An 18,756-nucleotide genomic window follows, 5' to 3' on the forward strand; every position below is an offset into this window, starting at 1 on the left:
AGTGCATATAAGGAGATTACCGTGACTCAAAGGTCACATGGAATTTGACTGCAGTCATGACTCATACCGTCGCCGCAACAGTCCTAGACCTGTCCTCTCGGCCGGTGTGCATAATGAGGGTGAGGGACGCTGTTAAACCTAATGATTCGTTCTGAAAGACTATGTTTGAGGGATCAATACAGAAAAGGGGATGAGAAATAGGCCTTGACAAAATCACAAGTGATACCACGGTAGTCTATTTTGTAGTTGGTTATAAGGTTGAAGGTTATCTTGGACACACCACTAGCTATAATACAACACTACTGTACAGTCTTCTAGGGTCAATACTGTGGTGGGAAGTTGGCACCTACAGTGGATGTAGCTGTCCTGTATGTGTGGACTGACTGAGTGGTCTCTGCCAGTGCCAAGCCAGCACTATAAATACATCCAGTGGTCTGCATCCCTGATGAAGAAGCTAAATTGACGGCATTAATTGATGGGGTTTCAGGGTGCAGTAAATACTGTGTATGTTCACAGTGGTGCGGGGCAGAAGGCGCGGGTGGACTGACAGAGGAACATGGTTTCGACTCATCAGATGGAGGGCAATGGGAGTTTACCTGCCAAGTCCCCCCCTTAGCCCACAACTCAGGGGTTTACAGGGAAATCAATTAGAAGTTTTTGGTTAGTCCCAGTCAAGGTCAGCATCTCTTCCTCTTCCTGTTTTACAGCAGCCCTCTGGAAAAACACTAACATGCTCTCACCATATATACTGCATAGGCTATACACTCTTAGAAAAAAGGTTTTCAAAAGGATTCTTCGGCCGTCCCCATAGGATAACCCTATTTGGTTCCAGGTAGAACCCATTGTGGTTCCAGGTAGTAACCTTTTAGGTTCCATGTAGTACCCTCTGTGGTAAGGGTTCTACATGGAACCCAAAATAGTTGTACCTGGAACCAAAAGTGTTCTACTTGGAACCAAAAAAGGATTCTTTAAAGGGTTCTCCTACGGGGACAGCCGAATAACTCTTTTAGGTTCTATAAGAGGAAACTACACCTGGAAAATACTATAGGATAAAAGCAAACATTGAGTTCTCTGTTAGTTAGCCACATTGGCATTGTTGACATGATATCCATAATACCAGGCCAATGGGACCTGTTTAAAAAAGCAGCAGAAGTTGAACCTAGAGTCAGATCAGTTGATCACAGTAAATTCACAGTCAAAGATTGGCAGTTCCAAACTGACTAGGTCTGAGAGACAGAACTGCTTTTGAGGTCCTTTGATTTTACAAATTGAAAGGTGTCTTTAAAGATGAAGCTTCAAAGCTCCAAGGCTGGCGCAGGATGGAGTGGTAAAGAGAGGGATGAGATGAAAAAAGCCACCCACCCATCTCCATCCATGCAAACACAGCACTTTATTTCACAGTGCCCATTCAGGCGGCATTTGGAAAAAACACTAATTGCACATTTCCAGATTCCATACTTAACAGGCTCTAACAAATAAACCTTGCAGTACGCTCCTGTTTTTGGAATAGCAATTGTGTGCTTTGAGGCGCAAAGCACATTTCTCAAATACACACAGATTGTCAATTATGTGCTTCATGCCAAAAAATTACAGATTTTTTTCTCTCTCCCTGAGCCTTTTCTTCCTCTCACCACTGGACTGAAGTGGAATGATAATGATCATTAACACAGGTGGTCTTGCAAATGAGCAGGTGCCACCGCCGTGTTCATTGTATAGATGTATATCCTGGTAAAGGCTGTGGCCAGCGTTACGCTTCCAAAAATGTAGTGTCCTTCAAAGCTGGCCACTGGCACGGTGAAAGAGAGAGAACATTCTTAGTGCATCAGGTAAAGAGCTACAAACTGTAAAGGTTGTGGAGACAAGAATCTGCCAAACATACAGGCTAAATATTTTTCCAAGCCATCGTTATCACTATGAGTAGAAAAAATGGAAACGCTGCCATTTAGGAAATTACTATAAGAAGTACATCACCAGAATCGCAGTGAAAAAACTCAGTCATGGGTCCTTATTAATCTAAGGCCTTTAAAAGCCATCTGCTACAGTTATTGTTTCTACACTGCATGGAGACAGTATACTTTATGTCATATACATCTGTACCTTCTGCAAATGTTGATACCCTACTTCAAACACTGAAGTGAGGCATCTCTAACACTACTACATTCTGCACCAAGTCATTGACAACATGATGGTCCAGGAGGCCTACCTATCTTTTATATTATTTATTTTTATTAACCTTTATTTAACTAGGCAAACCAGTTAAGAACACATTCTTATTTACAATGACGGCCTACCAAAAGGCAAAAGGCTTTTAACAGAATGTGACTGGCAGAACAGATGTATGTGGAGGATGAGGGCTGCAGTAGATATCTCAGATATCTCAGTGAGGCCTAAGAGGGTTTTATAAATAAGCATCAACCAGTGGGTCTTGCGACGGGTATACAGAGATGACCAGTTTACAGAGGAGTGCAGTGATGTGTCCTATAAGGAGAATTGGTGGCAAATCTGATGGCCGAATTGTAAAGATTATCTAGCTGCTCGAGAGCACCCTTACTTGCCTATCTATAAATTATGTCTCTGTAATCTAGCATGGGAAAGATGGTCATCTGAATCAGGGTTAGTTTGGCAGCTGGGGTGAAAGAGGAGCGATTATGATAGAAGAAACCATGTCTAGATTTAACTTTAGCCTGCAGCTTTGAAAATGTTCTGAGAGAAGGACAGTGTACCATCTAGCCAAACTCCCAAGTACTTGTATGAGGTGATTACCTCAAGCTCTAAACCCTCAGAGGTAGTAATCACACCTGTGGGGAGAGGGAAATTGTTCTTACCAAACCACATGACCTTTGTTTTGGAGGTGTTCAGAACAAGGTTAAGGGTAAAGAAAGCTTGTAAGAACACTAAGAAAGCTTTGTCGTATAGCATTTAACATTAAATCTGGGGAGGGGCCAGCTGCGTTTAAGACTGTATCATCTGCATATAAATGGATGAGAGAGCTTCATACTGCCTGAGCTATGTTGTTGATGTAAATTGAGAAGAGGGTGAGGCCTAGGATCGAGCCTTGGGGTACTCCCTTGGTGACAGGCAGTGGCCTAGACAGCAGATTTTCTGACTTTATACACTGCACTCTTTGAGCGAGGTAGTTAGCAAACCAGAAAGGAGAGACAGGTTAAAAATGTCAGAGATAGGCTTGGCGATGATAGGGGCAGCAACCTTAAAGAAGAAAGGGTGTAAACCATCTGAACCAGATGGTGTTTTGGGGTCAAGTTTAAGGAGCTCCTTTAGCACCTTAGACTAAGTCACTGCCTGCAGGGAGAAACTTTGTAGTGGGGCAGGTGAAAAAGACTTTAAGGAACATGGGCAGCTGTGAGGAGGAGGGTTTATTCTCTAGGTCTTTAACCGTTTTCCAGAACTTCTTGGGGTTAGAACCACAGAGCGAGAACTGCTCCTTAAAGTAACTAACTTTGGCCTTCCTGAGTGCACTTATTTCTCATTTGCCTGAATGAGAGCCAGTCAGTCTGAGTATGCGTGTGCCGAGCCTTTCGCTAAATGCAATTCTTGAGGTGGAGTAACTTTGCAAGATCACAGTCGAACCAGGGGCTGAACCTGTTTTTAATTCTAATTTTCTTTATGGTGGTGTGTGTGTTAACAATACCACTAAAAAAAAATCTAAAAAGAAGGTCCACATGTCTTCGACAGAGGGGATCAAGCTGATTCTATACCATTTTACAGAGGCCAGTTCATGAAGGAAGGCTTGCTCATGAAAGCTTTTTAGCAAGCGTCTATGACAAATCAGGACAGAGCAGCCATTACGAACACAGGCTGTAAAACAGTGATCACTAAGGTCCTTACAGAAAACAACAGACTGATACCTATCAGGATAATTTGTGAGGATAACATCGAGGAGATTAGCCTTTTCTGGGTGTATGGAGTCATACCTTGTGGGATTGGTAATAATCTGAGAAAGATTTAGGGAGTCCCATTGCTTTAGGACTTGATCAGGTGGTTTAAGCATGGCCCAGTTTAGGTCACCTAGCAGGACAAATTCAGACTTAGTGTAAGGGGCCAGGAGAAAGCTTAGGGCAGGTAGGGTACAGGCTGGTGCTGATGGAGGACGATAGCACCCAGCAGCAGTCAACAAAGAGCTATACGAAAGTTTAATGCTTAAAACCAGCAAATCAAATTGTTTGGGGACAGACTTGGTGGAGACAACTGAGCACTGAAGGTGATCCTTGGTAAAGATTTGCACTCCCCCACCTTTGGAAGATCTGTCTTGCCGAAAAAGGTTATAACCAGAAAGGTTAACATCAGTATTCAAAACACTCTTCCTTAACCACGTCTCAGTAATGACCAACAGATCTGGATTGGAGCTGTGAACCCACACTTTCAATTGATCCATTTTAGGTAATAAGCTTCTAGTGTTAACAACCCAGGCTTTTACGAGAGCAGAAATCAGTGAAGCAGATATCAGAGCACTATCTGGCAGAGGAGCGTTTAGAGCCTTACCAGTCCTCCATTGGATGGAGTGATGAGGAAATAAGAAAAAAGCTGGGGGGGAGGAGGAGAGACATCCACACAGTGGGCTATAGCAGCTATCCCCCCTCCCCAGTATAGGAGCAGTCCTTAGGGGGAGGCTGGCAGGCAATCAGTGATGTCATGCCAGCAGCACAGCGATGGCAGCTTAACCTATTTTCGGATATACCACAGATTTCTATTTCTAACCATGCTGAGCAGCATGCATGTCCACATGTCCCTCACGGACCCAATATATTCTTAGACAATTTCCATCATCATGCATGTCTTTATTGTTTTAATGTAATTTTTTTAATTAGTTATTCAGGACAGTATATATATCAGTAGCATTCTTACCATCATTATCATAAAATAATTGTGGTGGTGGTGGTGGTGGTGGTAATAGTGGCAGAGGTGGTGGTGTTGGTGGTGGTAGTGGTAGTGGTAGTAGTAGTAGTGGTGGTGGTGGTGGTGGTGGTAGTAGTAGCAGTAGTAGTAGTGGTGGTGGTGGTGGTGGTGGTAGTAGCAGTAGTGGTGGTGTTAGTGGTGGTGGTAGTAGCAGTAGTGGAGGTGGTGGTAGTGGTAGTAGTAGTAGTGGTGGTGGTGGTGGTAGTAGCAGTAGTGGTGGTGTTGGTGGTGGTAGTGGAAGTAGTAGTAGCAGTAGTGGTGGTGTTGGTGGTGGTGGTAGTAGCAGTAGTGGTGGTGGTGGTAGTGGTAGTAGTAGTAGTGGTGGTGGTGGTAGTAGCAGTAGTGGTGGTGTTGGTGGTGGTGGTAGTAGCAGTAGCGGTAGTAGTGGTGGTGGTAGTAGTAGCAGTAGTAGTAGTGGTGGTGGTGGTGGTGGTGGTGGTAGTAGCAGTAGTGGTGGTGTTAGTGGTGGTGGTAGTAGCAGTAGTGGAGGTGGTGGTAGTGGTAGTAGTAGTAGTGGTGGTGGTGGTGGTAGTAGCAGTAGTGGTGGTGTTGGTGGTGGTAGTGGAAGTAGTAGTAGCAGTAGTGGTGGTGTTGGTGGTGGTGGTAGTAGCAGTAGTGGTGGTGGTGGTAGTGGTAGTAGTAGTAGTGGTGGTGGTGGTGGTAGTAGCAGTAGTGGTGGTGTTGGTGGTGGTGGTAGTAGCAGTAGCGGTAGTAGTGGTGGTGGTGGTAGTAGCAGTAGCAGTAGTGGTGGTGGTGGTAGTGGTAGTGGTAGTAGTAGTAGTGGTAGTGGTGGTGGTGGTGGTGGTGGTAGTAGTAGTAGGGGTGGTGGTGGTGGTGGTAGTAGCAGTAGTGGTGGTGTTGGTGGTGGTGGTAGTAGCAGTAGTGGTGGTGTTGGTGGTGGTGGTAGTAGCAGTACTGGTAGTAGTGGTGGTGGTGGTAGTAGCAGTAGTGGTAGTAGTGGTGGTGGTGGTGGTGGTAATAGTGGCAGAGGTGGTGGTGTTGGTGGTGGTAGTAGTGGTAGTAGTATTACTAGTTTGGCAATAGTATCTGCATTAGGAGTAGTAGTGGTATAAATAGTTATAATAGCCTACTAGTAGGAGCAGTAATACTATAAAATAATTGTGGTGGTGGTGGTGGTGGTGGTAGTGGCAGAGGTGGTGGTGATAGTAGTAGTAGTAGGGGTGGTGGTGGTGGTGGTAGTAGCAGTAATGGCGGTGTTGGTGGTGGTGGTAGTAGCAGTAGTGGTGGTGGTGGTCGTGGTTGTAGTAGTAGTGGTGGTAGTAGTGGTGGTGTTGGTAGTAGTAGTAGTGGTAGTGTTGATGATGGTGGTAGTGGTGGTGGTGGTGGTGGTGGTAGTAGTGGTGGTGGTGGTAGTGGTGGTGGTAGTAGTAGTGGTGGTGATTGTAATGGTGGTAGTGGTGGTGGTGGTGGTAGTAGTAGTGGTAGTGATGGTAGTGGTGTGGTGGTGGTAGTAGTAGTGGTAGTGCTGATGATGGTGGTAGTGGTGGTGGTGGTGGTGGTAGTAGTAGTGGTGGTGATGGTAGTGGTGGTGGTGGTGGTAGTAGTATTAGTAGTGGTAGTAGTATCACTAGTTTGGCAATAGTATCTGCATTAGGAGTAGTAGTGGTATAAATAGTTATAATAGCCTAGTAGTAGGAGCAGTAATACTATAAGTAGTAAATGTATTATACTGTAAGTAGTAGCATTACTGGTATTGCTGGTGTGTTTGTGTTGAATCAACAGCTTGGGGATGATTGTTATATATCTGCTAAACTTGCTCTCTGCACCTTAATAAATCCCTTTGTTTAGATCCCCCGGCCCTCCACAGTAGATAGCTTTAAACCTGTCTGAAGACTACTCCTTGTCCCCAGCTGTCACTCTAAACACAACACCTTAGGATCGAAGCAACACTTTGTTTTTGCTGCTCTGACAATCACTTCATCTTTCTCACTCCACTAATCCATTGTGCCTGCCCATGTGTCCATCTGTCACTTGTCTTCTGTCCCCTTCTCTGTCTGTCTGCATACAATACGTGTGGCTGTGCTCCCTCCCATCCCTTTCTGTCATGTCTGCCTGACTGATACTGGCCACTCTACACACATCTCTGGGCCTGCATCAAGGCTCATCACTACTGTCATTTGGCATTCTAAGAGCTGGGATGGCTTGACTAATCTCTCATTGTTTTTACTAAAACAGGGCATCAGCGGGTTCAACACTGGGAAAAAGACAAATAACAGGCATCTTATTATTTTCTCCAGCTTGGACCAAAGAGGCTTTATCACATGACTTCTCCTGAAGCGTTCCAAAATGGAGAGGGATTTTTTTTTTTAAATACTACATTTAAATCCCCATAATGTTGTTATTTTATTTCCCCAGCTTCTAAAAATGAGTCGGTTCCTGGCCAACCTCAAACACAACGTTAAAGAGCAGAGAGCATTTCTCACTGAAACATCATCACTCTCGCTCTCCTCCTTTCTCCTTGCCCGCTTTCTCCCGTAGTACTCTGCTCTGCAGGATATGGCAGTCCTTTAGGAAGCACCATCCAAAATACACTGAATGTACAAAACATTAGGAACATGATAGAGACTGAGCAGGTGAATCCAGTTGAAAGCTATGATGTCTCAATTGAGACATGGATTGTGTATGTGTGCCATTGAACGGGCAAGACAAAATATGTAAGTGCCCTTGAATGGAGTATGGTAGTAGGTGTCAGGCACACCAGCTTCAGTGTGTCAAGAACTTGACACAAATGTGGGAAGCATTGGAGTCAGCATGGGCCAGTATCCCTGTGGAACGCTTTTGACACCTTGTAGAGTCAAGGCCTCGACATATTGAGGCTGTTGTAAGGGCATAACAGGATGCAACTCAACATTAGGAAGGTGTTCCTGTTTTCTTTTACACTCAGTGTAGATAGGCCTCTATCCTCCTACTTAGTGGAATAAAGGTGACCTTTGGGTATGGGTGAGAAGGTGCTGTACCTTTACCGCCCTACCATCTATGTCTTTTAAAGAGAGAAGTCAGCAGATTAAAACATGTTCAACTAGCTCACTAGTTATTATTGCATGTATTTTAGTGACCTAAATCATTTCCTCTTTGGAAATGTATCTTCATCTTACTTTGCTGTCATGCTTAGCCAAACAAAGCGAACAATAAAGCGTTAATGAATTAAAAGCGACTCGTGCAAGGTCTCCCTTGAAATACAACGATTTTTAAATCAAAGCATTTCCTGGTTAAATAAAGGTTAAATAAATAAGAAAAATACATTCTTCATTTCTTATTTACTGACAAATGATTCAAGTTGCACAGTTGGTGTTATAATAGTAAGATACAGTGCCTTCAGAAAGTATTCACACCCCTTGACCTTTTCCACATTTGTTGTGTTACAGCCTGAATTTAAAATGGATTCAATTTAAAATTATTGTCACTGGTCTACACACCATACCCCATAAAATCAAAGTGGAATTGTTTTCTCAAAATCTTTACAAATATATAAATAATCTAAAACTGAAATGTCTTGAGTCAATAAGTATTCAACCCCTTTGTTATGGCGAGCCTAAATAAGTTCAGGAGTAAACATGTCACATAATAAGTTGCATGGGCTCATCACTCTGTGTGTAATAAAAGTGTTTAACGTGATTTTCTCGGTACCGCACACATACAGATAATTGGAAGGTCCCTCAGTCGAGCAGTGATTTTCAAGCACAGATTCAACCCCAAAGACCTTGGATGTTTTCCCTGGTCTTTGTAGTTGAATCTGTGCCCGACTGAGGGACCTTACAGATAATTGTATGTGTGGGGTACCGAGATGAGATAGTGATTTAAAAAATCATGTTAAACACTATTATTACACACAGAGTCCATGCAACTTATTATGTGACTTGTTAAGCACATTTTTACTCCTGAACTTATTTTGGCTTGACATAACAAAGGGGTTGAATACTTATTTACTCAAGACATTTCAGCTTTAATTTGTAATTCATTTGTAAAATGTAGAAAAACATCATTTCATTTTGACATCATGGGGTATTGTGTGTAGGCCAGTGACAAACAATCTCAATTTAATCCATTTTAAATTCAGGCTGTAACACAACAAAATGTGAAAAAGTCAAGGGATGTGAATGCTTTCTGAAGGCTACCACAAAATCAGTGACGTCACTGTCAAAAACATTCTGTGATGTTACAACATGGACCCAAACTCAAATGTATAAATTACAAAGCATACTCAAGAGCTTTCTTCATCACTCTGTGGCACCATGACCAAATCACATCCCGAAACAAAATAAACTGTGAATAAGGGGTGTAAAATAAAACCGAACACAAATGGTCATCCAACCCAAGCCTTAATACCGCAGACATCCTTGATGGTGACCTCCAGTCCAGACAACGGCTGCAAAACCACCACTGTGAAATCACCCACAACCAAGGTTAATGGGAACCCAATTAATTTCATATGCATGTAGTTGGAACTAGAAGGGTTATCAGACAACGTCTCAAAAGCCAGTCCATGTTTTAGACTTGCCCGTGTCCCTACTCTAAGCACCCTCTGAAAGCAACAACACTGGGTGAAAAGGCTACATATATTAACATGATTCGTTTTTGATATTCTAGAGCTATTCAAGCATTTCCAATGCATATTTGTAGTTTTGTGGATTTGCACCATATCCTGACATATTCTGAATCCAGATGTCTTTCTGACATAGGGATTACTCCGAATATCACATATTTCCTAAGGCCGGACACGTATTCATTCACAATATCCTGAGATAAGAGACATCCTATTTTCTCTCTTCATGTTGACAAATACTGACTGTATACATCGCATATCTGTGTTTTCTCAGCACATTCCAGATAATAGGCTAGATTGATTCCAGAGATGCCTCTCTTGGCTGAGGTCCATATCCTGATCTTGATATGCTTTTTGGTATGCTGAAAATAAGGATGATTTCTGATGCATTTCTGAATTTTCAGCAAATGCTCAATATGAACTCCATATTTTTCTTTCATGCACAAATTATTTTTGGATTCCCTCCAGATATTGACTTATTAGATATCCTGAGAAAGGCCTACAGTGCATTCGGAAAGTATTCATATACCTCTATATACCTCTTCACTTTTCCCACATTTTGTTACGTTACAGCTTTATTCTAACATGGATTAAATAAAAATGTTCCTCATCTACACACAATAGCCCATAATGACAAAGCAAGAAACATTTTCTTCAAAATCTTTGCAAATGTATTATAAATGTAAAACAAAAATACCTTATTTACACCAGTATTCAGACATTTTACTATGAGACTCCAAATTGAGCTCAGGTGCATCCTGTTTCCATTGATCATACTTGAGATGTTTCTACAACTTGATTGGAGTCCACCTGTGGTAAATTCAATTGATTGGATATGATTTGGAAAGGTACACACCTGTCTATATAAGGTCCCACAGTTGACAATGTATGTCAGAGTAAAAACCAAGCCATGAGGTCAAAAGAGTTGTCCGTAGAGCTCAGAGACAGGATTGTGTCAAGGCACAGATCTGGGGAAGGGTACCAAAACATTTCTGCAGCATTGAAGGTCCCCAAAAACATAGTGGCCTCCATCATTCTTAAATGGAAGAAGTTTGGAACCACCAAGACTCTTCCTACAGCTGGCCCACCTGGGCAAACTGAGCAATCGGGGGAGAAAGGCCTTAGTCAGGGAGGTGACCAAGAACCTGATGGTCACTCTGAGAGAGCTCCAGAGTTCCTCTGTGGAGATGAGAGAACCTTCCAGAACCTTTCTCTGCAGCACCACCAATCAGGCCTTAATGGTAGAGTGGCCAGATGGAAGCCGATTGACATCTCTGGAGAAACCTGAAAATAGCTGTGCAGCAACGCTCCCCATCCAACCTGACAGAGCTTTTCTGCAGATAAGAATGGGAGAAACTCCCAAAATATATGTGTGTCAAGCTTGTAGCATCTTACCCAAGAAGATTTGAGGCTGTAATCGCTTCCAAAGGTGCTTCAACAAAGTCCTGAGTAAAGGGTCTGAATACTTATGTAAATGTGATATTTCTACTTATTTTTTATAAATTTGCTGTTGCTTTGTCATTTTTATAAATGTGATTTTGCTTTGTCATTATGGGGTATTGTGTGTAGATTGATTATAATATATATTTTTTTAATCCATTTTAGAATAAGGCTGTAACATAACATGTGGAAAAAGTAAAGGGGTCTGAATACTTTCTGAATGAACTGTAAAAGCATGTTTAACTTTATTTTAGCTATATTTCTTAGATGATAAAAGCAAGACTGGACAATGTTCTTTACATGCAGCTTGATCTTTAGGTCAGGGTCAAAGAAGACAAAGGTTTGTTGCCTTAGGCTTTACATTGATGAACAAATGACCAAAGCTATTTACAATCTGGGTTATAGCAAGGTGGGTTCCAAATAAAACAACCTCTGATTGCTACCATTAAGCTGGAGAAAATGGTCAGACATCCAACATTTTATGTCAGCAAGACACTTTCAAATCAAATCAAATTTATTTATATAGCCCTTCGTACATCAGCTGATATCTCAAAGTGCTGTACAGAAACCCAGCCTAAAACCCCAAACAGCAAGCAATGCAGGTGTAGAAGCACTTTGATGGTTAGCTATGCTAGCTTGGTTAATGGGTCTGATTGGTAAATAAAGCTGTGTGTCATCCGTCAAGCAATGAAACTGAGTGTTATGATTGCGGGTGATGTCACCAAGCAGAAGTATGTACATGGGGGAAAAGGACGGGACCCAGACTTGAGGTACACCATAGTGAATAGGTGCTGGGGATGATACCCATGCTCACTGAGAAAAGTATGCCACATACACTACCGGTCGAAAGTTTTAGAACACCTACTCATTCAAGGGTTTTTCTTTATTTTTACTATTTTCTACATTGTAGAATAATAGTGAAGACATCAATACTACAAAATAACACATATGGAATAATGTAGTAACCAAAAAAGTGTTAAACAAATAAAAATATATTTTCTATTTGAAATTCTTCAAACAGCCAACCTTTGCCTTGATGACAGCTTTGCTTTGATGCCAAGAGTGTGGAAAGCTGTCATCAAGGCAAACGGTGGTAGTGTAGATATGACCTGAACCTGTCGAGGGAAACGCCAGAGATTCCCACCCACTTCTCCAGCCGGTCAACAAGGATGTTACGATCAATAGTATTAAACCCAGCACTGAGATCCCAAAGAACTAGAATAGAGCATTCACCGGCAGCCAACAGAAGTTATTTACTGAATTTCTATAAAGCAGTTTCTGTGCTGTGGCATAGCCATGGTAGCCAAAAAAATGGGCAACTGGGCCTGCCCAGCATTTTTATACATGATCCTAAGCATGATGGGATGTTCATTGCTTAATTAACTCAGGAACTACACCTGTGAGGAAGCACCTGCTTTCAATTTACTTTGTATTTCTCATTTACTCAAGTGTTTCCTTTATTTTGGCAATTACCTGTAAGTACATTTGCTCCCATCTGTTTTCCCAGAGGGGTTCCTGTCATACCTTGGCGCAGCGCCGTGATCCTTAGCTCCTTCCATATGAGCAGCTTCAATATGGAGGAGAGGGGCATCCCTTTAAATCACATACTGTATGAGAGGTTTGGAAAGATTTCTAGATTTGTTTTTGTCAACACTCTGGTACAGTTACATAATCTCAGTGGGGATACTGGTCTTGTCTCTTTTTAATACCATTTGATTTGGGTGGGCCTATATGCTCTTACAGCACCCTGTAGCTTGAATCTGCCTCCCTCCATCTCTCCATTATTGCTGGGCTACTACCCCCACTGTGGAGCCCATCCATCAGAGTGGGGAAGAAAAAAATGTAACTTGAATAAATATTTCATTAGATTATTCCTATGATTTAATGTGCTTCTGACTGGCTTGAGTCTACGGCAATATCTTTGGTCCATTTATAAATGCATTAACACAATGATCCTCCTGACACTAGCTTAATATTGATACTCAGCAGGCAGATGAGAACAGACATGTTTGTATTGCCTGTCCAGTATGCTGAATCACTCCTGCCACCCATCCTCCTCTCATCAAGTGTGTATGTGTGTGTGTGTGTGTGTGTGTGTGTGTGTGTGTGTGTGTGTGTGTGTGTGTGTGTGTGTGTGTGTGTGTGTTTCAGTCTACACAGCTAAACCTGTATCTGTATTCAAAAGCAGATCTGATAAGATTGACACAACCTATGCAACAATAACCCTCTTACTAGCCACAGAACAACACAGAAAAATACATTTGAAAATGGCTGTGTGTGCTTTTCATATGCGAGTCCGCAAATAATTAAACTGCTAGCATACCTCAAAAATCAAGAAAAATACAATTGCAACCTTCAGGTAGCCTTCACACACACAGAGAAAAATGAATATTAAACTGAAAGCCTGTTGTGTGAGTGTAGCCTAATTAAAAACAACAGGAGAAGTTTTCACTGTGAGTGATAAATCCAACATCAGGAAATAGTCGACCTATTAATACCAATTGGATGACAATAAATAGCTGGCCATCGACAGTACAGGCAGAATAAATCATTTGAAGAGGGAGACTAGACTGCATGTTTAATTGGCGAAGGCAGCCACTGTTTAGGGAGACTAGCAGCTGATCACCCGAGAGACTGAAGCTTCAGACAATGCACATTTGCTAATCCTCTCGAGTCAAGTTATTATAGCCACGCATTATTATCACGCTTCACAAACAAATTCCTTGTTTTCCCTGATGGATTACCAGAAAGAATCGGTCGAAGGGATGGAAGGGAGGAAAACAACAGACTATGAATATAATGTAAATCAAAATGACAAAATATGACACACAACTACTCAGTAATGTAAGGACCATTTTGGTTCGATGAATGCAATTTTGCTTCTCTGGAAAATGTGTGTGTGTGTGTGTGTGTGTGTGTGTGTGTGTGTGTGTGTGTGTGTGTGTGTGTGTGTGTGTGTGTGTGTGTGTGCGCGCGTGTGTGTGGGTGCGCATGTGTGGGTGCGTGCGTGCGTATGCGTTCGCGTGTGCGTTCGCGTGTGTAATTTTGAGGAACAATTAAACTATTAGATGACATTCCTAATCCTTTTTCGTTTATAAAGCATTGACAATAGAAAAACCAGTGAAGTGCAGAGGACTAGTACTAGGATGATTTCATACTGGAAATTTTGTGGCCAGGATTTATTACATTCCAAGTAAACTGATTCAACTAAACCCTGGCTATTTGACATGAATGAATAAGAATAAAAATTGACTTTGACATTAATATTTTGGGTCTGACCTCTAAAATGATTTACTTGAATGGGAGTACTAATCATTTTTATTATTGTTTGGAGAATGACTAATTTAATCCGTTAAATGAGTTGATGAGATAGGTAATTCAATTTGATTTTATTATCACATAATAGCAGAGACGATGCTTGTCATATTTGAGGAAGTAAGTATTCACTAACAAGAATGTAGCATTGATTGTATAATATTTCCACAGAAATGGCCATGTTCCAAATAAAATCTATACATTTACATTGATTAATTTAAGAGGAAATGTTTTATCTTTAGTAATATTCCTTCACTAATTAGTTTGAGGTAAAATGCTTATGCGACTTCCGTACGATAAAACAACAAAGGCATAAAGTTAACAGGGGTATTTCAGCACGGAAGGCATAAACCCACAGTACTAAGAATAAACGCAAAAAATACTTGTTATTGAAAGCTTTTGCATAGAACATTTTCAGGAATTTGTTTTAATTGACAATAACTTTGTAAAATGTCATGATAAATGTGCCAAATTGATGAAGATAATAAATGAAAGAGATCGAACCAGTACATTGTAAACTACAGCTGTTGATGTCACGACTTTTGTCAATGTACAATTCAAGACTCATCAGTGAATCATCTTTCTGACACACAGAGAAATTCTACTCATATATTCCATACGCATTCCACCATTCAGGGCCTGACTTCAATTATAACACAACAGTTTGTTGAGAACCAGAACCAAGTACTGCAATCCTTATGTAATGCAGTGCAATAATGTTTTATTCTTTGCACACAAATACTGTCTAGTGTGTGAGGTTGAGAAATACTCCTATTATACAGACAATCACACACACACAAACAAACACCTCTCACAGAAGTATAGCCATATGTAGGTGTGGGGCATACTAGAGTCCTCTCTAGCTATTGACCTCTGACTTTTGATCACCAACCATAGGTGAGAGAGACATTTGGCATAGCATGAGCTGAATGATTACTGGCTAGTTATTTCACTTCATTAACAGAGACACATTGGAAGGGACATATTCTAGGTGTGGCTCATCACTTACACCAGATACAGTTTGACATCAGAAATCACAAATGTGATTTACATTTGACCAGCCTTATCGCACCTGTGGATAATGTCAAACGTGATTTTGGGTTGATAATGTTGTACACCCATCAAGACATTGTCCATAATGCAGTATGTCTATAATTATATTTTTACTTTCAGAAATGTAAACGCGTCATGTTCATCGTAGCCTATTTGGAATGGCAGAAATGAGTGAACATAATGGCATAATAATGCCAGGTGGCTGCAAGTAGCTTAGCGGTTAAGAGCGTTTGGCCAGTAACTGAAAGGTTGTTTGTGTGAATCCCTGAGCTGACTAGGTGAAAAATCTGCCGATGTGCCCTTGAGCTAGGCACTTAACCCTAATTGCTCCTGTAATTCGCTCTGGGTAAGAGTGTCTGTTAAAATGTGTCAGAAGTGGCATTTAAAAGATTACCTGTGATGTTTATATTTCTCAATATCACATAGACATTCACCTGCTAAGAAGGGAAAGCCTTTATCTCAGAGCCTTCATTTGGTCACAAGTCAACTGATTCTGCCATATCCTTTCCTGCTCAACGCGTTTGGGCTGTCAGGACCATGGACAGCAACGGAGGCCCAATTCCCATTGATGGAAATATCGACTAATATGGTGCATATTTCAACTTATTATAGCCTTATTTGATCATTAATCACAATTGTGTGATTGTAAAGATTTTTTTTAGATCTTGGTGTCTGGACAGCATTTGGTTTTACACTAAATTCATGGAAGTATGCTATGTAGGCCAAATGATCCATGAACATCAAGAATTCTTAGTTATTGGTGGCTACAGTTTCCATGAAGAAGTTTGATGATGATGATGAAGATGATGATGATGATGATGGACGATGCCCTACACTGCATTAGAAAACAAACATTGAATCTTAAAGCTGCAGTATGTACATTTTTGCACGACAAGACCAAATTCACATAGAGGGGTGGCAGGGTAGCCTAGTGGTTAGAGTGTTGGACTAGTAACCGGAAGGTTGCAAGTTCAAACCCCTGAGCTGACAAGGTACAAATCTGTCGTTCTGCTCCTGAACAGGCAGTTAACCCACTGTTCCTGGCCAGTCATTGAAAATAAGAATTTGTTCTTAACTGACTTGCCTAGTTAAATAAAGGTCAAATGAAAATAGAAATGTGTTATAGATATGTCATTGAAAGCAAGTCTAAGAAGCAGTAGATCTGTTCTATTTGGGCTATTTCTATGCTCCCCTTAAGTTTTGTTTTAGTGTCTTACACGTTCAGTTTTGTATGCCATCTTCAAACAGCTGAAAATACAATACTTTTGGTTATGCAAAATATATTTCACAGCGATGTAGATGGTACAATGATTTTTTACATTATACTTGCTTGTTTTGTCACATAAACTGAAATTAGGTGAACTATTAGAATTTCAGCAACAAGAAATGTTGGAGAGTTTCTGCATAGCGTATCTTCAAAGGGATAGTTTGGGATTTTGGCAATGCAGTTTGAAGGAAGTTTCTAACACGCATTAACGCAATGACTGCTACTGTAGCACGCTAGCTGTTCCTGTAGACTTCCAGCCATTGTGCTAACGCTAGCAAAACTACCTCTCACTTCCTTCATAATTCAATGCAAATACATAAAAATGGTATCCACGAGTTCATCCGCCAATGGGGATAAAGGGAATCGTTGACTAAATCCCAAACTATCCGTTTAACATTGTCTATTTGTTGGTGACTTATTTACATCCACCTCCATAAACCCAACATGGCAACACACCATAGCAGCAGCAACACTGCTGGCTGCGCGCAGTAAACGTTTGTCATCTCTTGACAGTCCTTGCGTCCCTATTTTGTACATTTTGGCACCGAATTTGTTTGGTCTTGGGCTTAGCTTCTACTTGAGCAGCACATGGTGGGGTGTTACAGAAAGCATATGGATAAATAAAGGATGCTGCCTGTACCTACAATTTGGGAGAGTCAAGGGGAGGCTCTTTTAAAATGTATCCCTTTTAAGCGCCTCTGCCCCAGTTCTGAGAGAGCGTTATGAAAATACAAATACATTGGATACATTTATATGAAATATTATCACGTTTGAAGTCTGTAAACACTCAAGTCGTTTGGATGTGTATGCGTGAAAGCAATAATATAAGCTAAGAATCAGCGCGAGATCACTACAACTATGAAATCTCCATATGTGCATGCCCATGGCCACATTAGAATATTTGGGAACATGAGACCACGATGATTAAAAGTAGCCTAGGTTATCATGCATGTTTGACGAAAAATAGTATGCAATAATTATTCCTACAATTCTCCACAATCATTTAGAGAGCTAAATGTTGAGTTAGACACACACACAAAAAATGGTGCGTAATGCAAGAGTCGCCAGCCATTCGACTGGCAATTGAAGGCTACGTAATATTGTAATTAAACGAAATACAGCTAATTGTATTAGGCTTTGCTATATGCCATTGGATGGGGGGGGGGCACACGTTACCTTTGTGCATGCCGGTGTATCGGTCCTTTAGAACTGTCAGTTCGTGGATTTTCCCGAACTGTTCAAACAGAGGTTTCAGGTCTTTTTCCTCTAAGTTCCGCGGTATCTGCCCGATAAACAGCTTTATGGCATCTTGGTCTTTCATATTGCCGCTCTCCGGATGAATGGAAATGGATTCTGACCCGTTCATGGGTTTAGGAAATGTGATCTGGGAGTACTGGTGCTGGTGAGGGATAAGTAGTAGTGGTTGTTCGGTAGGTGGTGCCCCAGGTCCAGTGAAAACCAGGCTGGTGTGAGCGGGATGGGGCTGATGTGATTGCTGCTGCCTTCTTGTTTCAGTCTGAGTGAATCTGGCCATTCTGAGCTGGGAGCACACTGGATAATAATGACAACACAAACACGCACTGAGAGAGAGCAAGCACTCAGCTGGAAACCAGGCTCACCTTCTATCTAACACACAATACTATTCTGTTAGCAGCACTAACGATGACATCACTTTTCTATGATAATGAGGTAACCTTCAAAATAAACCCCCGCATTTCAAAACATTGCAAAACTTATTCAAAAGAAGGAATTTATGGGGAAAAAAATGTAATATGTTTTTAAAAACATTTTTTAAGACCGCTATTGAAAAATACAATGTTCAGACTGGTATGTTAACAATATTGGGCTTGTAGTGAAAAAAAGCTATTATTTGTGCAGATGTAAAGTGTTGTTGGGAGTACTCAGTAGAGTCTGTAGAATCTATATACGGTGTCATTTCATTGGGCACTGAATAATACGGAGGGTTTCTGGCCTTTTACTACATTTTACTACACAATGATCTTTTGAAGTTATATCTGAAGCAACAAATTGTGTTAATGTGCCCTGTGTCTTTTGCGAGTCAGCAATTACAGTCTGTCTTGTGACAGCAAAGAGGTTATGCCAAATGTTTCTAGAACAGCCAACAACTGGTGGGGTTTTAAGCATGTGATAGTGAACTTAAACTCACATTGGACAGTTATAGCCATACAGTAGATATCCAACA

At 41.2% G+C, this 18,756-nt stretch overlaps 1 protein-coding gene across 7 annotated transcripts in view; it reads right to left on the reverse strand.

Annotated features, from left to right (window-relative positions):
• Positions 1 to 18,167, reverse strand: part of celf5a (cugbp, Elav-like family member 5a) — a 364,846-nt gene extending 346,679 nt beyond the window's left edge. For all 7 annotated transcript variants that reach the window (XM_042303708.1, XM_042303675.1, XM_024396321.2 and 4 more), the window contains exon 1: positions 17,730 to 18,167. In XM_042303708.1, coding sequence (XP_042159642.1) covers positions 17,730 to 18,087 — 358 coding nt within the window. In that variant the 5' untranslated portion in view covers positions 18,088 to 18,167. The remainder of the gene's footprint in view (positions 1 to 17,729) is intronic.
• Between the last annotated feature and the right edge of the window lie 589 nt (positions 18,168 to 18,756).

The sequence above is a fragment of the Oncorhynchus tshawytscha genome, linkage group LG01 (genome assembly GCF_018296145.1).
Source record: "Oncorhynchus tshawytscha isolate Ot180627B linkage group LG01, Otsh_v2.0, whole genome shotgun sequence".
In the NCBI taxonomy this organism is placed as follows: domain Eukaryota; kingdom Metazoa; phylum Chordata; class Actinopteri; order Salmoniformes; family Salmonidae; genus Oncorhynchus; species Oncorhynchus tshawytscha.